The sequence below is a fragment of the Lissotriton helveticus genome, chromosome 2_1 (genome assembly GCF_964261635.1).
Source record: "Lissotriton helveticus chromosome 2_1, aLisHel1.1, whole genome shotgun sequence".
In the NCBI taxonomy this organism is placed as follows: Eukaryota; Metazoa; Chordata; class Amphibia; order Caudata; family Salamandridae; genus Lissotriton; species Lissotriton helveticus.
The window spans coordinates 1,244,267,750-1,244,289,825 of NC_136059.1; the positions used below are offsets into that span (position 1 = coordinate 1,244,267,750).

The window sequence follows — 22,076 nt, forward strand, 5'->3', positions numbered from 1 at the left end:
AATGAAGACTGCTTACTTTTGGATCCCATGTCAGACCAAGCCATCTCCCTGCCCTATAGGAAATTGATGAACAAATCCCCTGACCCTCTGAAGGCTCTACATGAAGCATGAGAGCGAGACATTGGACTTATTGAGGATGATGATTGGGTGGAGGCAGTGCAGAACCCTAAAGAGGTTGCTATAGAGGTCAGATTCAGTTGATCCAGCTGGGGATACTTCACAGATCTTATTATTATAGATCACTACTGTACCGGACGGGTAGATGCGATATGGCCCTGTGCGCCAGGGGATGTGGCACGGTGGGTTCTTTCTTCCACATATTGTGGGACTGTCCTGAAACCCAACAATACTGGAGGGGTGTGGTGCAAGTTATGGCCCAGGTCACTGGACTAGATTTACCATTGGAGGCTCGGTGGCTCCTCCTGAGTGTTATGGGTGAGGAAGTAAGGGTCAAATATTAGAAGATATAGCTAGCTAGCTGCCAGTGTTATTAAGCGGACATAGCGTGGGTTTGTGAAACGGGTGGACTCCCTCAGGTAGCAGATTTGGGAAACCGATCTGGACTGGTGTCGAAGGGCGGAACATTGGTTGCCCAAGGATATGGGAGAAAGTTTGGGAAATTGGTGTCACAATAGAGGATAATGGGGGGTTGCCACACAATACAAGCGACATTCTGATGGTTAAACACGGGTCATGGATTCAACTTTGCACTACTGTGATGTTGATGTGCATGTACGTTGGGGACTTCTCGTTTGATCCTGGTGGATATTGTGACTGTCCTGTGACATGCATCTTGGCAATGCCTACTGTGTATATGATCGATCAAGTATGTTTATTGTACTCTGAGCAACTATTTAATAAAAAGATTTACCCCACCAAAAAAGAATCTGCTGCTGTGCTTCACCCCTTCATTACTCTAAGATCTAAGACTTTGATGACATCATTATCAGATGAAGATTGACTTTTCTTCTTTACCTTATTTTCCAAACCTACATACAACGCATTCATTTAGGTACATGATTTTAAGCTAGCATACAAAAGGTATATATATTTACAAACAATACTCTGCACTGTCATCACATTTTCTTTTAAACAAGAGGCATTGTACTCTCATTTTACGGATGATTTCCATTTTGAAGGGGTATGTTGACATAATAACATTATAAAGTTATTACAGAACTAAAACGTAATAAATATTATGCATATAGTATTAACTGATTGATACTATATGAATAATAATATTAATCATTCAACTGATACCAAAAGATCTGGAAGCCTGCATTTGTCACTGGCATCTTTTAGCTCACTTGAGTGCTACATCCAGAGTCAGAGACTTGGAAGGACACCTCGAAGGAGCAGTCATGCCTCTCTCATGAGATGTGAACAATCTGGGATGACAGACCTCAATATGGCCATATCGGTACACCTGCAATTCCCAAGGTATGTGTCGGTGTGCAAGTGTCGTACATACACTTTTAACCTTGTAAACATTAAAAAAGGGTCTAGTTAGACTAGGATCACAGTGTCTTGAGATAAAAGCAACCACTGAAAGGTTTTAATGACTGATATGTCTTCCTATCTTCTTTATTTTGTTTACTAGTGGATATGAATTGCATCATGCCTCTTGTTATAATGAAACATCAGATGATATGACATACTGATTAGAATTTCCACGAGACACAGGTAATTAATAAATATCCATATATAATAAAACTAGTATTGGTGTGTGTGCCTACGTCTAGAATGTTTTTATCTTAGGTTCCCCACGTAATAACCTGCATATCTGACATGTAAAATGTCTTAATCAAAGAACAGGCTTCTTAACTTCAATAAGGCACTTTTTGGTAGAGACAATTTAACCACAGATGCCTCAACTTTTAAGTATTCCCCAAGCCTCAGACTCGATCTGAAAATGTTTCAAGTGTCCCTGACCCAAGGTGGCACCTGTGGCTCCGGGTTGGACTTGACATGCGTGGGCCTTTATAGGCGCCACCCAAGCCCACTGACATCATTTTCTTTTCGACTCGTCTATGCCCACAGACGTGGAACCAAGCAAATCAATTGTGAACAGTGTGCTGATCTCTAAGATGGAATATTTTTTATAAGAGCCAGGTTCAAAGAACTGGGAGGCAGGAGGGAACATATATTGTAGCACCCCTTGGGGAAACACATCGCAGGTAGTGATGTGAGGGCTGGCTGGTCTAGCACCTGTTAAAAGGCTGAAAGCGCCAACAGGTATCCTCTAATTGTGTCCAAAGAAAGGCCTTACTGGGCTAGGGACTACACAAACAACAACACTTTGGACAGCTTGGCATTAAGTAGGTCAATCCATTTAGAAGAACACCAGGCCTCAAACATACCCCTAAGGCAGGCATATTCAGATTTGGTTGAGCCCATCAGGAAAAAACTGGGTTGTTTGTGTTCCGATTCAGTGAGGGCCTGGCTTGGCAGTCTGTGCTGGCCTGTTCCTAATGGAGCAGGATCAAGACTGATTTGCATATGACTGGGTACCGACTGAGGTGGCATGGTGGGCTAAAGAACGTTGTGCTGGAATGCTACCCTCAAACAGTTGCCAGTGGTTAGACTTATTGCAAGCATCATCCCCTACCCTTATTTGGGTTTCATGCCAGGATGACATCGACAAAAAACAACTTCAGGAGGAAGGTTGAAAGCAGTGATCTGTCACTGCTCAATCTCCAAGCATGGAAGCATCCGTGCAGGTATACCATACTCTACGTGCCCAATATGGGGTCACTAGCATGACTTGGGCCCAGATGGTGCGGAACTTATTCAGAAATTTAGGCTGACAGTATCGCTGTGAAGGCATACAAAACCCAGAGTTCTACTCTATACCAACTTACCTTTGATGGATGATAGGATGGCTTTCAGCTCCAGGTTGATATGGAGCCAGATCTCAGCTGGAGACTTGACACTGCCGATCTCCCAGATAGTCTTCTCAACCCAGAGGCAAAGCATCAGTCACCACTGTGAGCTCTGGGTAGTTAAAGAGCGGCGCCTTTTGCTGACAAAATCATGATCCCACAGCCACTGCTACAGATATTTTGCAGTCTACTCTGAAATCTGGACCAGACAGAAAGATCCCCGTGGTGCTGAGCAAACTAGGACTTCTGATCCAACTGCAGACCCCACATAAGCCATCTGACAAGCTTGATGAGCAGGATGCCGGAGGCCATCAGTCCCAGCAGCCTTAAAGTCATCCTCACTTAGATCCAGGACAGGGGTCAAAACATTAGCATAATTGCCCCAATGTCTTGGACGCGTTGCTCCCCGGTATAGGCCCGAAACTGCATTGTGTCCAGAATGGCTCTGAGAAAGGGGAGCATTTATGAAGGAGTTGTGTGCAACTTCAGCACATGGATAGTGAACCCTTAGGACAGAGGTCTTCAAACTTTTGTAGGCTGAGCCCCCCCAGCTAATTTGTTTTTAATGTCAGGCCCCCCCACCACCTGACAGAAATTTCTGGCATCACGTACACCACATAACCGACCGCCACCTTCATATCCCTGGCCTTATCCGGTAAATAATGTCCAACACAATAAGTGTGTTTAGTTAACTGCAGGTTTGTGAGTGGGTGTAGTTAAATGACAGAGGCTTATTATACAGCTCAAAACTCAATCTTCCAGCAGGTAAATTAGTCACCAGACCCTGGTGAACCACACCTGAATATAAGTGATGCCGCTTTTATTGTCGCCTAAAAAATGCTGGATATACAAGGAACTTTGCTGTGTAAGCCCCCAGTAACAAAACTGCCCCCACCTTTCTAGCCTCTCAGGGAAAGGCCTGATACTCGGTGCGGCCAGTCAGCTTTGCTACCACCCTCCAATGGTGCCCCTCATCTTTACATAGACCGTCCCTCATGTGTATTTGATTTCTTTGATAGTGCTACTCATCCCAAGTATGTACGGCAGGTTGTCGGAGTGCCTCATATAAATGTGAAAGTCAATGTTCTGAGGGCTACAAGTTGTAATCATTCTTTCATTAGTCATTCAGTCTTTCACCATTCATTCATTTCACCATGTCCTTCCATCTGTGTGCCCATCCATGGCCACACATTCAACCATTTGCAAACCTATCCATCACATATCCTTCAATCCATCATTTCACTCATCCATCCCTCCATCCACCGTTTCACCCTATCCATCTGTATGCTCATCCATCCAACCATTTACCCTTTTACCCATCCAGCCATTCTTTCACTTACTTATCGATCCACCCAGTCACTCACCCTTCCACCCTTTAAGTCATCCATTCATCCTCCCTTTCTCTCTCATCCCCCTTTCTCTTAGGCATCATCCACCCACCCAACCATCTACGCATCCACTCATGAATCCATCCATTGACTATCACTCATCTATCCAACCTTTCACTCCTTCACCCCTCTACCCATCCTTTTGTCCATCTACCCTCCCTTTCACTCACGCATCCACCCTTTCATTCGTCCATCCACCCTTTCCCTTATCAATCCATCATTTCACTCATCCATCCACCCTTTCACCCATACATACATCTACTTATGTTTTCTCTCATCCATCCTCCCACTCACCCATCCATCCATCCTTTCTCTCATTATCAATCCATTCACCCTTTCACTAAACCACTCTGCCATTGAAATTAAAAAGCATGGGCACATCGTGACCCATCCATTTGCCCTCCAACCCTCCGTGACCGCTGAACCCCCTCCATGTCCCTCCACTCATCTCCCCCCACGGACTTCGAAAACTTGGCAGCACTAAATGGCCCAGCAGTATATTAGGGCACAATTCCATTACAAAAGCCCATTCCACTTACCTGTTGGTGATCTTCGAAGGTGTCAAGAGACCAGCAAACTACGTCACTGCACGACGGCCAAACCAGGAAAGCCCCCACAGCACACAAAGAAGAATCAAGGCACAAAAAAAGGCAGCGCGCACGAAACAAACATCAGGAATGAAGAAACAAGTTGGTGCATTCAGCAGTTACTTGCAAGCGAATTTCGCGGCACTTCCTGCCATCTATGCTGCTGCCGCCTCATTGGTAGAACGTCAGTGGTGACGTTCCTATGTGTTGATTGGGCTGCTGTTCCGGAGCTGGCCAATCTAAAATCCCCATTTGAAATGGGTAAAGAAATATCAGAAGGAAAACTACTTGCGATGTGGAACCAATGGTAAGAGTTTAGAGTGGAGTGCGCGCCCCCCCCCCGGGATGGCTTCGCGCCCCCCCAGGGGAGCGCGCCCCACAGATTGAAGAACACTGCCGTAGGACATCAGTAGGTTTGCCTTAGTCTGGAGGTGGGGTCTCAAAGCGCTGGAGTTGCTAGCTGCTTCTCAGTGCTTTGTTCATTCGAACAGCCATGACTGAATTCCCGGAACGATGCAGCGTTCCTGATGTGCAGGGGATGGTCGACCCAAGTGAGAACAGAAGCGTCCTCGCTGTTCGATCGGCGGATCCGGGGAGTGTCTGCGAGGAAAAGGAGGCAAATTGCAGGCGTACATTCAGTTGGTGGAAGGTCATTAGTTTGTTGATCTGTGCTGGTCCTTCAATATGCAAGGCTTTGTATGTGTGGGTCAGCATCTTGAACTGGCATCTCTTCTGGATCAAGAGCAACTGTAGCTTCTTGAGGTGTGGAGTGATGAGAGTCTGTTTAGGGAGGTCATGGAAGAGTCGTGCGGCTGCATTTTGTATTGACTGTAGTCTCTTCAGGAGTCGCGCAGTGATTCCTTTGTCAAGAGTTACCATAGTCGGGTCTGCTGGTGACAATGGCCCGAGAGACGGTCCTTCTGGTGTAGACTGGGAGCCACCTGAAGATATTATGGAGCATGCGTAGGGTGTGGAGCAGGTGGACGAGACTGCATTTACCTGTTTCTGCATAGATAACTTGCTGTCCTAGAAGATGTGGTGTGGTCTGGCAGGGGAGGGGCAGAGTTGAGAACTTCAGTTTTGTCTGATTTGAGCTGGAGACAGTTGTCCTTCATCCAGTTGGCAACGTTCATCATACATCTGTGGAAGTTGGTTCTGTCGTCTGACAACGAGAGAGTGAGCTGTGTCTTCCGCATAGGAGATGATGTTGAGCCTGTGCTATCAGAATGCAATGGCCAGGGGTCACGTCCTTGTTGAAGAGGGTGGGCTGAGGGACGATCCTTGTGGGACGCCGCAGATCTCCTAGGGTTCCGAGGTGAATGGTGAGAGACGGATTCACTGGGTTCTTCTACTGAGGTTTGAGGTGATCAATTTGTGGGTATCTCACAGGATTCCAATTTGGTGGAATCTGTTGATAAAAGATAGAGTGGGAGACGGTGTTTAGGGCGGCTAACGGGTCCAGGAGGATGAGGGCTGCTGTTTTGCAGTGGTCTGGGAGGGCCCGGATGTCGTTGGTAGCTGATATCAGGGCTGTCTTGGCGCTGTGGTTTGCTTGTAATCCGGATTGAGAGGGGTCCAGGAGGCTGTGGTGTTTCAAGTGTTTGGTGATTTGCTGGTTGATTGCCTTTTCGGGACCTTCGCCGGAAAGGGGAGTAGGGAGATGGGCTGGTAGTTCTTCGCATCTGCTGAGTCAGGGGATGTTTCTTCAGGTGGGCCTCGCTTCAGCGTGTTACCAGTCCTTAGGGAAGGAGACCATGGTGATGGAGGCGTTCAGGACTTTCTTGAGCTAATCGCCAATCATCTTTCACAGAGGAGAAGATGTGTAGGGACATGGGTCCGTGGGAGCTCCAGAGTGTACGGAGTTCATGATGGAGACTGCGGCTTGAGTTGTGAGAGGGTCCCAACGGCTGAGTAGGTGTTCGGGGTTTGTGCTTGTGGGTATGGGAATGAGTAGACTGATGCTGTCGGTGGCAGGGGTTCCAGGAGAATCAAAGATCAGGGATCATCTGAGAGAGGTCACTTTTAATCCTAGAGGTAGCAAGGAGTATGTGATCCAACTACCTTGGCTCCTTTTGCAACTGATCGCCTACAGCTTGTAGGAGATGACTGGAAATGAAGAGGCTGATAAACATCTGGGAAAGCTTGTGTGCAGAAAGAGAACCATTATTGAAGGTTCTTTCAAACCTAGACACGGACTGGCAGAAATGCTACATGTGATGGGAAATCTTCCAAAAAGAAAAGGGCAAAAAGAGGTACTAAATTATAACATGACAATTATGAGTACCGAACTAGGCAGCCGTACCTTGATGTAAGCAATTTGTTGAAAGTGTTTAAATTGCTTGGTTTGATGACAAAACGTACTGAAAACATTCATGAATAAAACAACTTGTAAATATGTATAGAATTAATCTTTTGAGTTCCATTTTTTATTTACTCCATTTCTTTTACAAACCACTCAGCATATGTTGTCTCTGTAAACCTAAAATGACTGGCATACATTTTCCTTTAAAATGAAGAACACAACATTAATTCAGTACAGAATAGTAGAAATGTTTATTCTCTGTGATTGCTAGCTTTTCTTTTTACAATATAGAAAGTGTACTCTTAGAACAGTCTCCTAAATACAAGTGTAATTTTTCTACTGTTAGATGTTAACAGGACTAGAAAATTAAACTCCTTCCCAATATATTTAAAATAAACTGAGCGAACATGACCAGCATTCTAGTTCTGAAATTTGATGCAATTGGCTGCGGAAGCACGAAAAGTTCAGTATGCATTACAGAAAAAGAAGATTAATACTTCGAGACAGCACTGTGGAAACAAATGAAAAAAGACCACCTGACAGCACTATCAAATCTATACAAGCAAAATATTCTGAAACAATGACATCATACATAATCTACAACTATTATCCAAATGTTACAAACATTTTCAGCACAATGTATACATACACAGAACGGTGTAATTAAAATAAAATTACATAAAATGTACAAAATGAAACAAGAGCTTTCAGTTCTAGATAAAGACAAAAAGTCTTTAATTTGTTGAAAATAACCTGATTAGATATAACTTAGTACTATTTTACATTTATACAAAGTTACCCAACAAATTATAGTGTCACAGAAATATGGAGAATGGGCTTGGGTATCTATAATTAGTTACAGCAATTAAAGTAGAAAAAAATGTTTAACAGACACAAGAATTCCCTTTATTTGACAGTGATTTTAGGAAGTTTGGGTAAACGCCGGCTGGAGATCAAAAACCAAATAAATCTTTGAAATCCCTCTTCAAAATGTCACATGAACATATTTTTGAGTATGGTAAATTCATAACCAACTGGTTGTGGTTAAATGCCCATTGTCATTGAGTTGGTGGAGTCGTAACATTCTATTTCCTGAACAACTGATGGAAATTTGATTTGCCTTGGGCTTGTACATGAATACACAGAAGATACAACATGGCAATGACATCCTGGAGTGATACAATTCCCATCTGCTGTATTTTCCAAGTGTCTTATTTCTACCTCTGCAGATTTCCAAACAATCTGTCGATGCCTCAATCAACCATCCTACCATGCCACAGAGCAAAGAACATACATTCTTATTTCTTCGGCTACACCATGCTACATTTGCTTTATTAAGCACTTACATGAAAAGCATTAAAGGGTGAATTATAAACAACATTAAATGCCCAACCATCATTCAGTCCGTTTTCAGTAGTGTCGAGTTTTGGTAGATTTAGGGCTGAGGTATAGGGTTAATGCTAAATTATACACCACAGCTAATGCACACTTGGTACTTCTAGCACTATGATGATTTAAGATTTCATGAGAGCCTTTGGGGATGCAGGACCCAAACATGCTGTTGACTATCTAGGATAAAATCTTATTTTGTAAGAGAACATCAAATTCTTTTGTTATATGTGAAGTGAGAGACAAGTCCAAGGCACAGCAAACTTACACGTAGAAATTACTTTCTTCATTATTTTGTCCCATATGTCATACGCAAACATACAAGTATGCTGTGAATACCAAGAACTCCTACACATAAGGCAACATTCTGTTCTCAGAACAACTTGCTTGTTTAGTAGTTTCAATCGTCTACAGTAAGAACGTTTGTTGCTGACAACAGAACTGGGCATGAAACCACCACAAATCAAATCAGTAGCACATCACCTCATGGAAACAAAACCCCTTAAAAAATGTACAATATCATCCACCTTGGTTGAAGAGAAATGTTTCTTTGACACAGAATTTTACAGACTCTTAGGCGTTATTGTTGTGAATATCTTCGGACTCCTGGCTCAAATTATAAAAGGCCAGATTTATGGGTCAGTAATATGCTGCCAGTGTTACTACTATATCTGCAGCCAATTTAAGACTGCCACAGGATTCAGAAGAATATAAGCAGATGAACATTTGCACATTTCATTTTTTTTTCACAGTGGGAAAAAAAGCTTCATTTCTGCCCCCATTAAATATGGAGTTCGCTCTTCATGTCCACCATGGAAATACATGTACTCCATTTCCAAGCACTTTCAGAGTTGAAAACGACCTCCTTTGCAGGCAGACCCAACAGTGGAACACCCACAAACCCACTCTTGGCAAAAAATGCTTGACTGACAAAATTTCATATTAACAGTGGATTTCCTACATTCACAAATGCTCTTTGGAAGGGCAGTGAATCACCAATTATACCCTTGTGCATCAGGACTGGAATGTTACCCTCAAATTTATTTTATTTGGACATAAATTAAACTTACTTGCAAATCAAAATACTTTAAGAGTTAGGCCCTTTGCAAGTTACTGCATAACAAAAGGATTACATTTAACTTTGGAGCCCGGTATCTGGCTCACTGTAGAGTCCATGCTCACTCATGACACACCTGATTGGTGTGTGAAATCAAAACGTGGACAAAAATGTGAACTAAGTGTAATAAGACTATGTCCCTCATTTAAGTATAAAAGCAGGTTTTAATCCATTTTAGTTAGCTGTTGATTTCAGTTATTTGTGAATGCGGAGCTTCAGGTGCAATGGACAAAGAGAAGCTCCTTTCCTCCTTTTAAACTGTGTTTTGGTAAATTTAGGCCTGAGGTATAGGGTTAGGGGAACAGGAACACATCTTAAAAGAAAGGCTGGAGAGGAGGCTGCTGATAGGTACGTGTTCAATCTTTATATCAGAAGAATATCATTTGCTTCTGAGAACACAAGATTCACAAAACAGAACGCTTGTGTGGGCAAAGCAGGCCAAATCATCTGGACAAAATCAGCAATTTTTTTTTAATAACGGCAACTTTTTTTTTGACAGAAAGTAACCGCATAACTCTTTAGGAAAAAATGCACGAGTGCCGTCTTTTAGGCATTAGCTACACGGCCCTGTGATGCCCAAACTTAAAAAGTTCCCAGTCCTGGGTACAAGCTAAGAATAACTTATGGTCACTAATTCGCACCATTGACAATCCATTGCAAATAGCTCAGAACCCACAGAAGAAGATGTATGATAAACAGCAACTCAATTTCTCCGATTGATCCGATATGGCTGCGGAGAGTGTGTGAGACCAGCAGGAAGGAAAAATCCAATTGCAATGTTAGTTGAACACAGCTGAGCCAGTTTCATGAAGGAAAAATCATGTTTACAATTACACCTCTAGGGCTTTTGGCACTGCGTGCACTCAGCATGAATGCAATTGGTGGCAATAAAAATCTGTTTAAAGCTAAATTGCACTAAATCATATCTTGGCTTGAGAATTATGTTACTCATTGTCTTCGGAGCTACTAGGAATATAAAAAAAAAACATAGCAATGCTACCCAGGAGTCATTTGATTTGTCAAGTAAAGCTGGCACCATAAAAGTATATCACTTGGGATCACTCAACATGTACATGGACGTACATAAATACTTTCACAAGACTGGTTTCAATCACGTGATTGATTAAAATCAAAATTATATTCTCTGATAATTTACAGAGAAGGTTAAAAGATTAACAATATCTGAATTCTAGCACTTTTAAAGTTCTTTTAAAATTCCAAAGCTAAACATAACAAATAAATGTGTCAGCAAATTACTGACTGAGCGGACAAAAATACCATCTTTAAAAATATCACTTATAAGGTGCTCTCCTACCCGTCTTTTCTTAATCTATAATTCGGGATGTATATTTTCCCAAAGATGAGGGGTTAATGGTGATGCGGAAGGAACCCTATGCTATGCCTTAAAGTGTGGATCTATTTTCTAGGGTTGTCTACGGAAACATCAGACAAATACATAGAACAAACAATCTATTTCTGACTTCAGTGAGGGCAGTCTGGGAAAGTACATGGCAGTATACGCAAATGCTATCCAAAATACTTTTCTGCATACGTGAAAAGGTATAGCTATCTCCTACTTTGGAAAGATCAAATAAGTGTTTCATTGCAGAGTATTAGTGTACGTTTTGTACAATATGTACTTTGTTTTACATCCCATGAAACAGTTCTACTAAAGGATAGCAACATCTATAAAATGAGCAAGAACATTTTAAGTTACCAAAAAACAAAGATGCAAGGCAACATAGATACTCGAAATGCCTCTGAACTCTTACATAGGGGTTTTAAGGAACCTTATAAGCCTACTTGTTTTCATAATTATGGATGTACACAACTGAGATTTCCGTTTTTTAATCTTCTCACTGTTTGACAGCAAAGTTTCATACTGAACCTTGTTTTATTGCCCTTCTGCACTCAAAGTAATGGAGGAAAGTGGTTCACCATGGATTTTGGTGTTTCTGTCAATTTCTCCTATATTTGCATTTATTTAAAATTCCTTGTTTTGGGGACGTAAGTCATGTTTAAAAAATGAGCAGGTCATAGACTGTGCTGGTAGCACTTATGCTAAGTCCTCAGTTTGTTTTTGTCCGAAACATGTCGAAATGGTGGAATATCATCTCTAGCTGCTCTCCTCTCTTGCCTATTTGTTGCTGCAGCAGGTCTACCTTGGTACCCGCTTCATAGACATTTAGCAGACTGTCAGCAGAGGGCTCAAATCTAAGAGTAGAGTTTTCAGGTTTGCTAAAAGAGAGGGAAATTATGTTTATGTGAGACTTTTCTACACTTCACTGATTATAATTTTCAGCAAAGGATGGGGGCTAATGCACTCCATCCAACAAGAATGCTTTTTAGTTTACAAAATAAAGTAGCAAATTATATTCACAAACACACCAACACAAAATTCACAAGTTGGCACAAAAATGGACATTTCTGGTAGTATCACAGTCCCCTCCCCCCCAGATTAAGGCAGTAATAATCCATGGAAAAGCCTTTTTCAATTAGGGCTATGGTTCCTGTCTCCTCATTTAAGACCGACTTAAGCCAAGGGAAGATTTTAGTAATTCAGGATCCAAAAATGCATGAGGCCTGTAAAGGTAGCCAATTCCCATTTTCCTGAAATCAGGTAAATCAACAATTACTTCTCTTCAGTAAAAAAAAAAGTCTCTAACACGGTCATTACATACAGTGCTTCAGGTCTTTCCCCTCAATCAACAACACTGCATCTTAGATTGATCACCGAAACATTTTTAAATACTACACTACATATACACATCTAAAGATATATTTTTTCCATTTAGGTCCTGCAGATTTATAAATTATTTGAATGCAGAATCTCTTCAAGAGAAATACATCTGAATACCTAACTGCAGCTTATACCTTTGAAAGGGTAAAGATCACACTTCTCAAGCAGGACAATAGTAAAACCTACCAGTCCATCCCAGTTAAGTTCGGAGGTTGCAGCCGAAGAGTCTATTGACTGCCTAATAGTCTCTATAACGCCGAGGTAGCAGGTGAACGGATTTCTGAGGATATATATGTAAATGGTGTAATACTTTCTACATTGGCAGTGAAGGAGGGTCTGGTGAAATATGCAACAAGAGTGGAACATGGTCATCCTCTCACTAGTGAAGAGTAGGGGGAGGTGGGGGGGGGGGGGGGGGGGGTTGATCATCACAGCAAATGAATCTTGATTACTGCGTGCACCACTGACTGAAGTTTAGTGGAGGTGTACAGGACATTCCTCAGGAAGCTCAGTTCACCCTGCAGCTACAACACCATAACTAGATGGTAAAAATACAACTATTCTCTTTTGGTTAAACAAGAGTGTGTATATGGGTGAGATGTACCAACCTTAATGTGGTTACTAAGCATATGAGCAATTATGCAACCTTTGTTCAATTACAACATGACAGCTCAAGAGAACACTAAACCACACCAGTCAAAGAACTACTAACTACAGAAATTAAAAATATATTGTCTGAGAAGCTAAACGAATTACTTTGGGCAATATATTTCGTGACACACTTGTATTTTCATTGTTGGGATGAAAATATTCCACATCCTTGTTTTGGTAACTGCAAAAAATATTTAGTTTGCGAAAAAGGCATAAGCTTCCTGAATTTACAGAACCTCCAATCACAGATATGTAGAGGTTGTGATAAATACCCAAATACATTTTTACTTAGATTTGCCTTTTGAAGTTTTCTATTTTTTACACGCAAGAATGTATCACTCTGTGTGCTTATGAACAAAATGCCATTGTACGTGCATGCCCCCCACTCCCTATATCAGTAAATAAAAGTGCCTCATATTCTACATATTGCTGTCAAAATAACTAGCTCCGGGTAAATAGGCATATGATAGATTTAAATTTAAATATGCAAACATATTTGTGCTTATTGCTTACATGCAATGTATGACACTTTATGCTGCATACAGACCCACACAGTGATGGATATTTTACTGTTGTAATACCAAACAACTGATTCCTCTCCCAAACACCTTTGTGTTTTAAAGAAAAATTGTAAAGAAACCAGAGTTAAAAATAATTCACACCATTAGACCATTAAAAGAATGCTGTGGTTTAGAACATTAAAATATTGTGGACATCAGCTATTTGGGATGGTGTCCAAATAATGCATGTATATTAAAATTGCATGGTATGGCTTTACTTCTTTTTCAGTCAATCAATATCGAGTTTTAAGATCAAACATTTTCCTTAAACACAAATTTTACTTCATGAAGCATGCTCAATAATTAGTGCACACTTTGCTGTTTGGTTTCCTTTCACTGTTGACACCGTTAGAGTCTCGCTATGTTGTTGAAAATGGAATCTCGTACATTACTCTACTTTGAGTTTTAGACACATTGGTTTGTGGAACATGTGTGTGTGCGCATTAATCAACAAGCCCAAAGCCCTACCCCCAAACTTCACTGCCAGATGTTGTGAAAATAGATGCAGGTTTAATAACAAGAGATATATTTGATTTCTTTAAAGAGTCTCTTCATAAAATGTCTTAATTCAATATCAAGCTTTGCACGTCAATTTAAAAAGCACCATGTGGACAGGGTGAAGCACAAACAAGCCCTCATCCGCTGCACAACCATGACAGCGTTGTGCCGCACTCTCTCGGGGCTGGCTCCTTCCTCCTCAGCATCTCGACTGAGTTCTCTTTGGGGACACTAATTGTGCAAGTCAGCAAAACGAGTCCCTTTTGGCTTTCCCAGCAGAGTTAATGACTCTCATTAGACACCGACCAAACTCCTCCAAGATCTTGCGTTCTGCAGCCGCCTTCGACATCCCCGTTTTCTCAGCGTGCTCCGCTTGTGAGAGAAGGCAGTCGCACGTCGCATTTGTAACTTCCTTTGTCACAAATGTGAACGGCAATCTGTGGTGTAAATAAAAAAAGAAATTTACTTGCAAGACATGGATTCTGAAAATATATACCTATGTGCAGCATTAAAGAAGCGGATTCATGGACTGCTTTAACCAGGACCCATTATAAGGGCACTTTGTTTGCTATTTTCTGTATGCAAACATTTTCAGAAACTGGGAGTGTACAGAAAACTCCTATACCCACAATGCCAATGCCTTGGTCTTGTGGTTAGTTTAAGAGGTTGAAGGTCTGCAGGTATTCCATTTGTGTCCCATACCAGCATAAAGGAAATGATCTCCATTAGTGGCCCAGTTCATCTGGAGACTCAACAACCACAGATGCCCTGTTAGTATGTCGAGTCCATTGCAGTGACAGTCTGCTATTGGAATAATGACTCTCTAAAGAAAAGGTTGCGTATAAAACTCCGGCAATATTGTGGAAAGCATAAACCAACTTAATACTAAACCTGGTGATCAAGAAAGATTTCACATTCCAATTGGTCTTGCTAAGTGAAACTAACATAAAGAGGTTCTCTCTCCTCTCACTGGCCACCAAGTGGACCACAAGCTCTATCAACCACAAAATATAAGGAACGCAAACTCAACTCACAACATGAGACAAAGATAGATTTATTGTTTAAGTACCCCTGAAACTCCCGAGTCTCAAGCTCTCTATTAAAACAAGCATTTACAATGCAATGGTCTCGGCATCATTAAAGATAGAGCTATTGGCATTGCTCATGACATTTATTTTTCTTTAAATCATAAATAAATGGCATTGTCATTTACATTGTCAATACACACCACTCTGCACTCAACTGCACTCACCTGCACTGCACTCAACTGCACTCACCTGCACTGCACTCAACTGCACTCACCTGCACTGCACTCAACTGCACTCACCTGCACTGCACTCAACTGCACTGCACTGCACTCACCTGCACTCACCTGCACTGCACTCACCTGCACTGCACTGCACTCACCTGCACTGCACTCACCTGCACTGCACTCACCTGCACTGCACTGCACTCACCTGCACTGCACTCACCTGCACTGCACTCACCTGCACTGCACTGCACTCACCTGCACTGCACTCACCTGCACTGCACTGCACTCACCTGCACTGCACTCACCTGCACTGCACTCACCTGCACTGCACTCACCTGCACTGCACTCACCTGCACTGCACTCACCTGCACTGCACTCACCTGCACTGCACTCACCTGCACTGCACTGCACTCACCTGCACTGCACTGCACTCACCTGCACTCACCTGCACTGCACTGCACTCACCTGCACTGCACTCACCTGCACTGCACTGCACTCACCTGCACTGCACTCACCTGCACTGCACTCACCTGCACTGCCCTCACCTGCACTGCCCTCACCTGCACTGCACTCACCTGCACTGCACTGCACTCACCTGCACTGCACTGCACTCACCTGCACTGCACTGCACTCACCTGCACTGCACTGCACTCACCTGCACTGCACTGCACTCACCTGCACTGCACTCACCTGCACTGCACTCACCTGCACTGCACTCACCTGCACTGCACTCACCTGCACTGCACTCGCCTGCACTGCACTCGCCTGCACTGCACTGCACTCACCTGCACTACACTCACCTGCACTGCACTACACTCACCTGCACTGCACACACCTGCACTGCACACACCTGCACTGCACTCACCTGCACTGCACTGCACTGCACTCACCTGCACTGCACTCACCTGCACTGCACTGCACTCACCTGCACTGCACTCACCTGCACTCACCTGCACTGCACTCACCTGCACTGCACTCACCTGCACTGCACTGCACTTACCTGCACTGCACTCACCTGCACTGCACTCACCTGCACTGCACTGCACTCACCTGCACTGCACTCACCTGCACTACACTCACCTGCACTGCACTCACCTGCACTGCACTCACCTGCACTGCACTCACCTGCACTGCACTGCACTGCACTCACCTGCACTGCACTGCACTCACCTGCACTGCACTCACCTGCACTGCACACACCTGCACTGACCTGCACTGCACTGCACTGACCTGCACTGCACTCGCCTGCACTGCACTCACCTGCACTGCACTGAACTCACCTGCACTGCACTCACCTGCACTGCACTCACCTGCACTGCACTCACCTGCACTCCACTGCACTCACCTGCACTCCACTGCACTCACCTGCACTCCACTGCACTCACCTGCACTGCACTCACCTGCACTGCACTGCACTCACCTGCACTGCACTCACCTGCACTGCACTGAACTCACCTGCACTGCACTCACCTGCACTCCACTGCACTCCACTGCACTCACCTGAACTCCACTCACCTGAACTCCACTGCACTCCACTCACCTGCACTGCACTCCACTCCACTCACCTGCACTGCACTCCACTCCACTCACCTGCACTGCACTCCACTCCACTCACCTGCACTGCACTGCACTCACCTGCACTGCACTCACCTGCACTGCACTCTGCACTCACTACTGTGCACTCACTACTCTGCACTCACTACTCTGCACTCACTACTCTGCACTCACTACTCTGCGCTCTGCACTCACTACTCTGCACTCACTACTCTGCACTCACTACTCTGCACTCTGCACTCACTACTCTGCACTCTGCACTCACTACTCTGCACTCACTACTCACTACTCTGCACTCACTACTCACTACTCTGCACTCACTACTCACTACTCTGCACTCACTACTCTGCACTCTGCACTCACTACTCTGCACTCTGCACTCACTACTCTGCACTCTGCACTCACTACTCTGCACTCTGCACTCACTACTCTGCACTCACTACTCTGCACTCACTACTCTGCACTCACTACTCTGCACTCACTACTCTGCACTCTGCACTCACTACTCTGCACTCACTACTCTGCACTCACTACTCTGCACTCACTACTCACTACTCTGCACTCACTACTCTGCACTCACTACTCTGCACTCACTACTCACTACTCTGCACTCACTACTCACTACTCTGCACTCACTACTCACTACTCTGCACTCACTACTCTGCACTCTGCACTCACTACTCTGCACTCACTACTCACTACTCTGCACTCACTACTCACTACTCTGCACTCACTACTCACTACTCTGCACTCACTACTCACTACTCTGCACTCACTACTCTGCACTCTGCACTCACTACTCTGCACTCACTACTCACTACTCTGCACTCACTACTCTGCACTCTGCACTCACTACTCTGCACTCACTACTCTGCACTCACTACTCTGCACTCACTACTCTGCACTCACTACTCTGCACTCACTACTCTGCACTCACTACTCTGCACTCACTACTCTGCACTCACTACTCTGCACTCACTACTCTGCACTCACTACTCTGCACTCACTACTCACTACTCTGCACTCACTACTCTGCACTCACTCCTCTGCACTCACTCCTCTGCACACTCACTCTGCACTCACTACTCTGCACTCACTACTCTGCACTCACTACTCTGCACTCACTACTCTGCACTCACTACTCTGCACTCACTACTCTGCACTCACTACTCTGCACTCTGCACTCACTACTCTGCACTCTGCACTCACTACTCTGCACTCACTACTCACTACTCTGCACTCACTACTCACTACTCTGCACTCACTACTCACTACTCTGCACTCACTACTCTGCACTCACTACTCAGCACTCACTACTCTGCACTCTGCACTCACTACTCTGCACTCTGCACTCACTACTCTGCACTCACTACTCTGCACACTCACTCTGCACTGTGCACACCACTGATATCATGGAATCTTCCACCACACTTTCTAAAACTCTATAGTCCGAAGCATAATAGGCACAGAACCAAAAGAAGGGTAGACATTGCTTAAAATAATCTTATTGTATTTATGAGAAGCAAAAGCGAGACTGTGAAATGTGCTGAATATCAGTTTGTTACGAATCAACAGAGTGGAGTTAGAAAACCAAGAAATAGTAATTTAGAATCCGGGTTAGAAGGAGTAGTAATCACAAGCTGAGGATCAACGGGCGCGAAACAGCGTGGTGGGCGCGCACGAGACGCAGCGTGGGCGTGCACATCAGCTGAAGATCGCCGGAGAAGACACCGAGCCTGCCTGCTGCCATGACTGACCCGCTGTGGAGGGAAAGAGCCCGGTGAGTGGGGGTAGAGGGGGGGGCGGCAGAGAGGGAGTGTGTGTGTGTGCGTGTGCGTGTGTGTGTGTGCGTGTGTGTGTATCTGTCTGTGTGTGTCTGGTGTGTGCCTGCCTGCCTGCCTTTGTGTGTGCGCGTCCACAGACCCTGGTCGGCTCGTGCACCGCTCTGTACTCCCTTGCGAGCTTACTCGGCGACATTAGTTCTCGTTGCCGAGACCTAAAAACTTGTAGCAGACAGGAGTGAAGCTATGGCAGGACTGAAAACTCAAACTTGGTGACAAGCACTAGCAAGTGAGCAGGCAGGACAAGGCATGTGTATTTTATATGTATATCTACATATGTCACCTTGCACAAGCAAGCTGCATATGCACCTCAGATCCTCTAATGTGGCTGCAACATGCATATATAGCTGAAAAGAGGTGCAAAAGGATGAATGTTGGTAATCCAAGAAAACATAGAACAAGGGGTCCCAGAGTAATGATCTCACTTCTTGGTACTTTTAAATTTTGCATCAGATTTTCCAACATGGAACAGAGGGAAGAAAGTAACGACAATCCAGACTTTGACTTTAGGTAACCATGTTAAAATTCTACACCACGTTGAATAAGGTTTCTGAAGGTGCCTGCAGAAGACATCTTAAGCAACAGGCACAACTGCTCTACAGGAGTTCCTAGTAGCCGCAAGAAAAGAACATCAATCCAATTAAAGAATTTCTAGGCTGTTGGATGATATTTAATACAACAGGACATAACTGAAACCCGTTTAATGAAAATAGCTAGTGGACCCTACGGACTCAAAATCAGAATTAGAAGTTTCTTTGAATTAAAGTTCATGATTCCTGGATGGGGTGTCTAATGATCGCACACTGAGTTGACTGCCACAAACTTTTTGGGAAATTGCGGTATTATCAACCAGTAGCTCAGTGTCTAAGGGGCCATACCTTTCTTAGCAGAGTGACCCCATTACAAAAGAAAATGTTTTCAATTCCTGCACTAAAGACACAGGCAACAGAAAATAAAAAAAAAGAGTTAGAGGGAGCGAGTACTTACTAGTAAAGTGGGTAATGGAAAGAAATCGCTCATCCATCTCTGCTATATTGAGATGTAAAAGTGTAGACAAGCTTGGTTCTAAGACTTTGCAGGAGAACTAAAAAGATGTATTTGCCTTCAGCGTGGACTGCCATGCTTGTTCTATGACCACTTTTTGGGTTCCTGTCATGGAGGTGGGAAGGTGTAGACTCGGAACTGGGTTGGGAAACACTTGGTACAAAGTAATGTCTGATCAAGCATGCCTGCACCAGCACCAGCAATGCTGCCAATGGCGGCGGCCAAAGCCCCTTTGATGGACTTGGTATTGCCCTAGATAAGTTCGCTAAAACGGATACTGAAAGATGGCTAGTAGCTTGCAAGGCCAATGCTCAACTTCCCTGACCAACTGACAATTTGTTTACCAGTGTCCACTCAAGGATTTTCCCGGAATTCTGACCACTTTTCTTTGGTAATTTGGATAGGACATGTCCTAGGGGGAACTCTTGAGAAACACCTATTTCTCCCAGACATGCAGCAGACCAGTTTGCTTTGCAAACAACATAGGCTCACTCTACCAAGTATTTTGCACAAACCTTTCCACTTTTCTGTCAAGGGATGGACAAAAGAATAGAGAATGCAGGCCTCTGAGCAGTACTGAAAGCACTTGTTACCTTCAAGATGAGCATGACAATTGGTCAAACTTACTATGATTTTCTTCTGATGTTCATAGGAATACATCAAGTATGGTACCTTGTCTAGCATCCTTTTGCAGTTCATCAACACCATCCAGCAATCTCAACAAAGTGAAAATCACCACACAATGGTTACTAATGAAACGGCTAACAGCAGGTGTTGTGAGTACTAGCTTTTGAAGAGAAGAGAATAAGTTACTTACCTGTAACTACAGTTCTCCAGTATTGGTATCTTTCATAGATTCACACGCTGGAATCATTACCTGTCGAAGTGGGAGTCCCACTGTACCGTAGTAAAGAAATCAGTATCATAGGCTATATTGGCAATGTAAAGTCAGTTTAATAGCATATGTCCTCTTTTTTTAAAAACAGACCAAACTTGAACTATAACAAATCAGGTGACAGCACCCTCTAAACACTCCCAACAGAGGCTGAGTCCCTCAGATCTTCGAGCACAGGTGGGAATAAAAAATCCTGATCTATGAGGGGAGCCTCTTAGGTGAGGAGGGTGGATCGCATGTCTACAAAAGATACCAATACTGGAGAACTGTAGTACAGATAACTTATTGTCTTCTCCAGTAGGTGAACTGTCAGATTCACATGCTTGAATCAGAATAGCAGGCAGTGTTTGTAGGTAAATATATAATAATAGAAGTACCCTTTAAGATGGTGGATAACAGTCTAGTATATCACTATCTATCTCTATATATAAATATATATCTATATATATATATATATCTATATCTCTATATATCGATATGTATATATAGATATATATATCAGGAAACAGTCCAAACCGTAGTTCTTTTACAAGGATAGGTGCACGGACCACCAGAAAGGTGCAGCAAAATTTCTTTATCACTCCATTTGAAAGTCAGCCATTACGCGTTTCAGCCCCGATATATATATATATATATATACACACACTAGTTGCCCGCCCCGACGTTGTCTGGGGATGAAATAGAATGTCTGCAATGGTTGTAATAGGCAAGGCAAATTTATTTCAAAACTTGCCTGTGCGTCCGCTCAGAAGCCCTCGTTCGGTACCGCTGAAGGTGAGCGTGTGCTCTTCTGTTTGTTGTCCTTGCCGCAATATGCAAAACGTGTGTGTCTGCTCCAGGCGTAGCGGCAGCCGCGAACGAGTTTGTCCGCTGTAGCGCCACTTAGATGCACCACATGACGTCAACGGCCAACAATGCCAAATGCAACTCTTGCGTCTAATGGCAAATGCAACTTCCGCTTCTCGCAAGCGGTGGAATCCATGTTTGTTTTGAGGAATGCCACGCCCATCGCTGTATGCACACACCCCCCATCGCTCTATGCACAAGCCCCCAGCACAACGCTTCTCGCAAGCTGCATCATTCAGCAGGGTTGGGTTTTGACGAATGCCACGACCATCGCTCTATGCACACGCCCCCAGCACAACGCACACGCCCACAATGGACTACTTTTTCCCAAACGTGGACTACTTTTTCCCAAACGTTCTTTTTCCCTTCTATTTATTTATTATTTATTTAACAAACTTATAAAGCGCAGCTGTCACCATTGCAGGCATCCTGGCGCTGATAAGATCTGATGAGGCGGAAAGAGGAACACAAGAAGTGCGAGCTTCAAACAGTTACCTTGGGGAATAGCCAGGTTTTAATCATTTTTCTGA

At 43.8% G+C, this 22,076-nt stretch overlaps 1 protein-coding gene across 1 annotated transcript in view; it reads right to left on the reverse strand.

Moving 5' to 3' along the window:
* Nucleotides 1-11,664: 11,664 nt before the first annotated feature.
* Nucleotides 11,665-22,076, reverse strand: part of LIN54 (lin-54 DREAM MuvB core complex component) — a 427,221-nt gene continuing 416,809 nt past the window's right edge. The window contains exon 14 of the mRNA XM_078676187.1: nucleotides 11,665-14,551. Coding sequence (XP_078532313.1) covers nucleotides 14,359-14,551 — 193 coding nt within the window. The 3' untranslated portion in view covers nucleotides 11,665-14,358. The remainder of the gene's footprint in view (nucleotides 14,552-22,076) is intronic.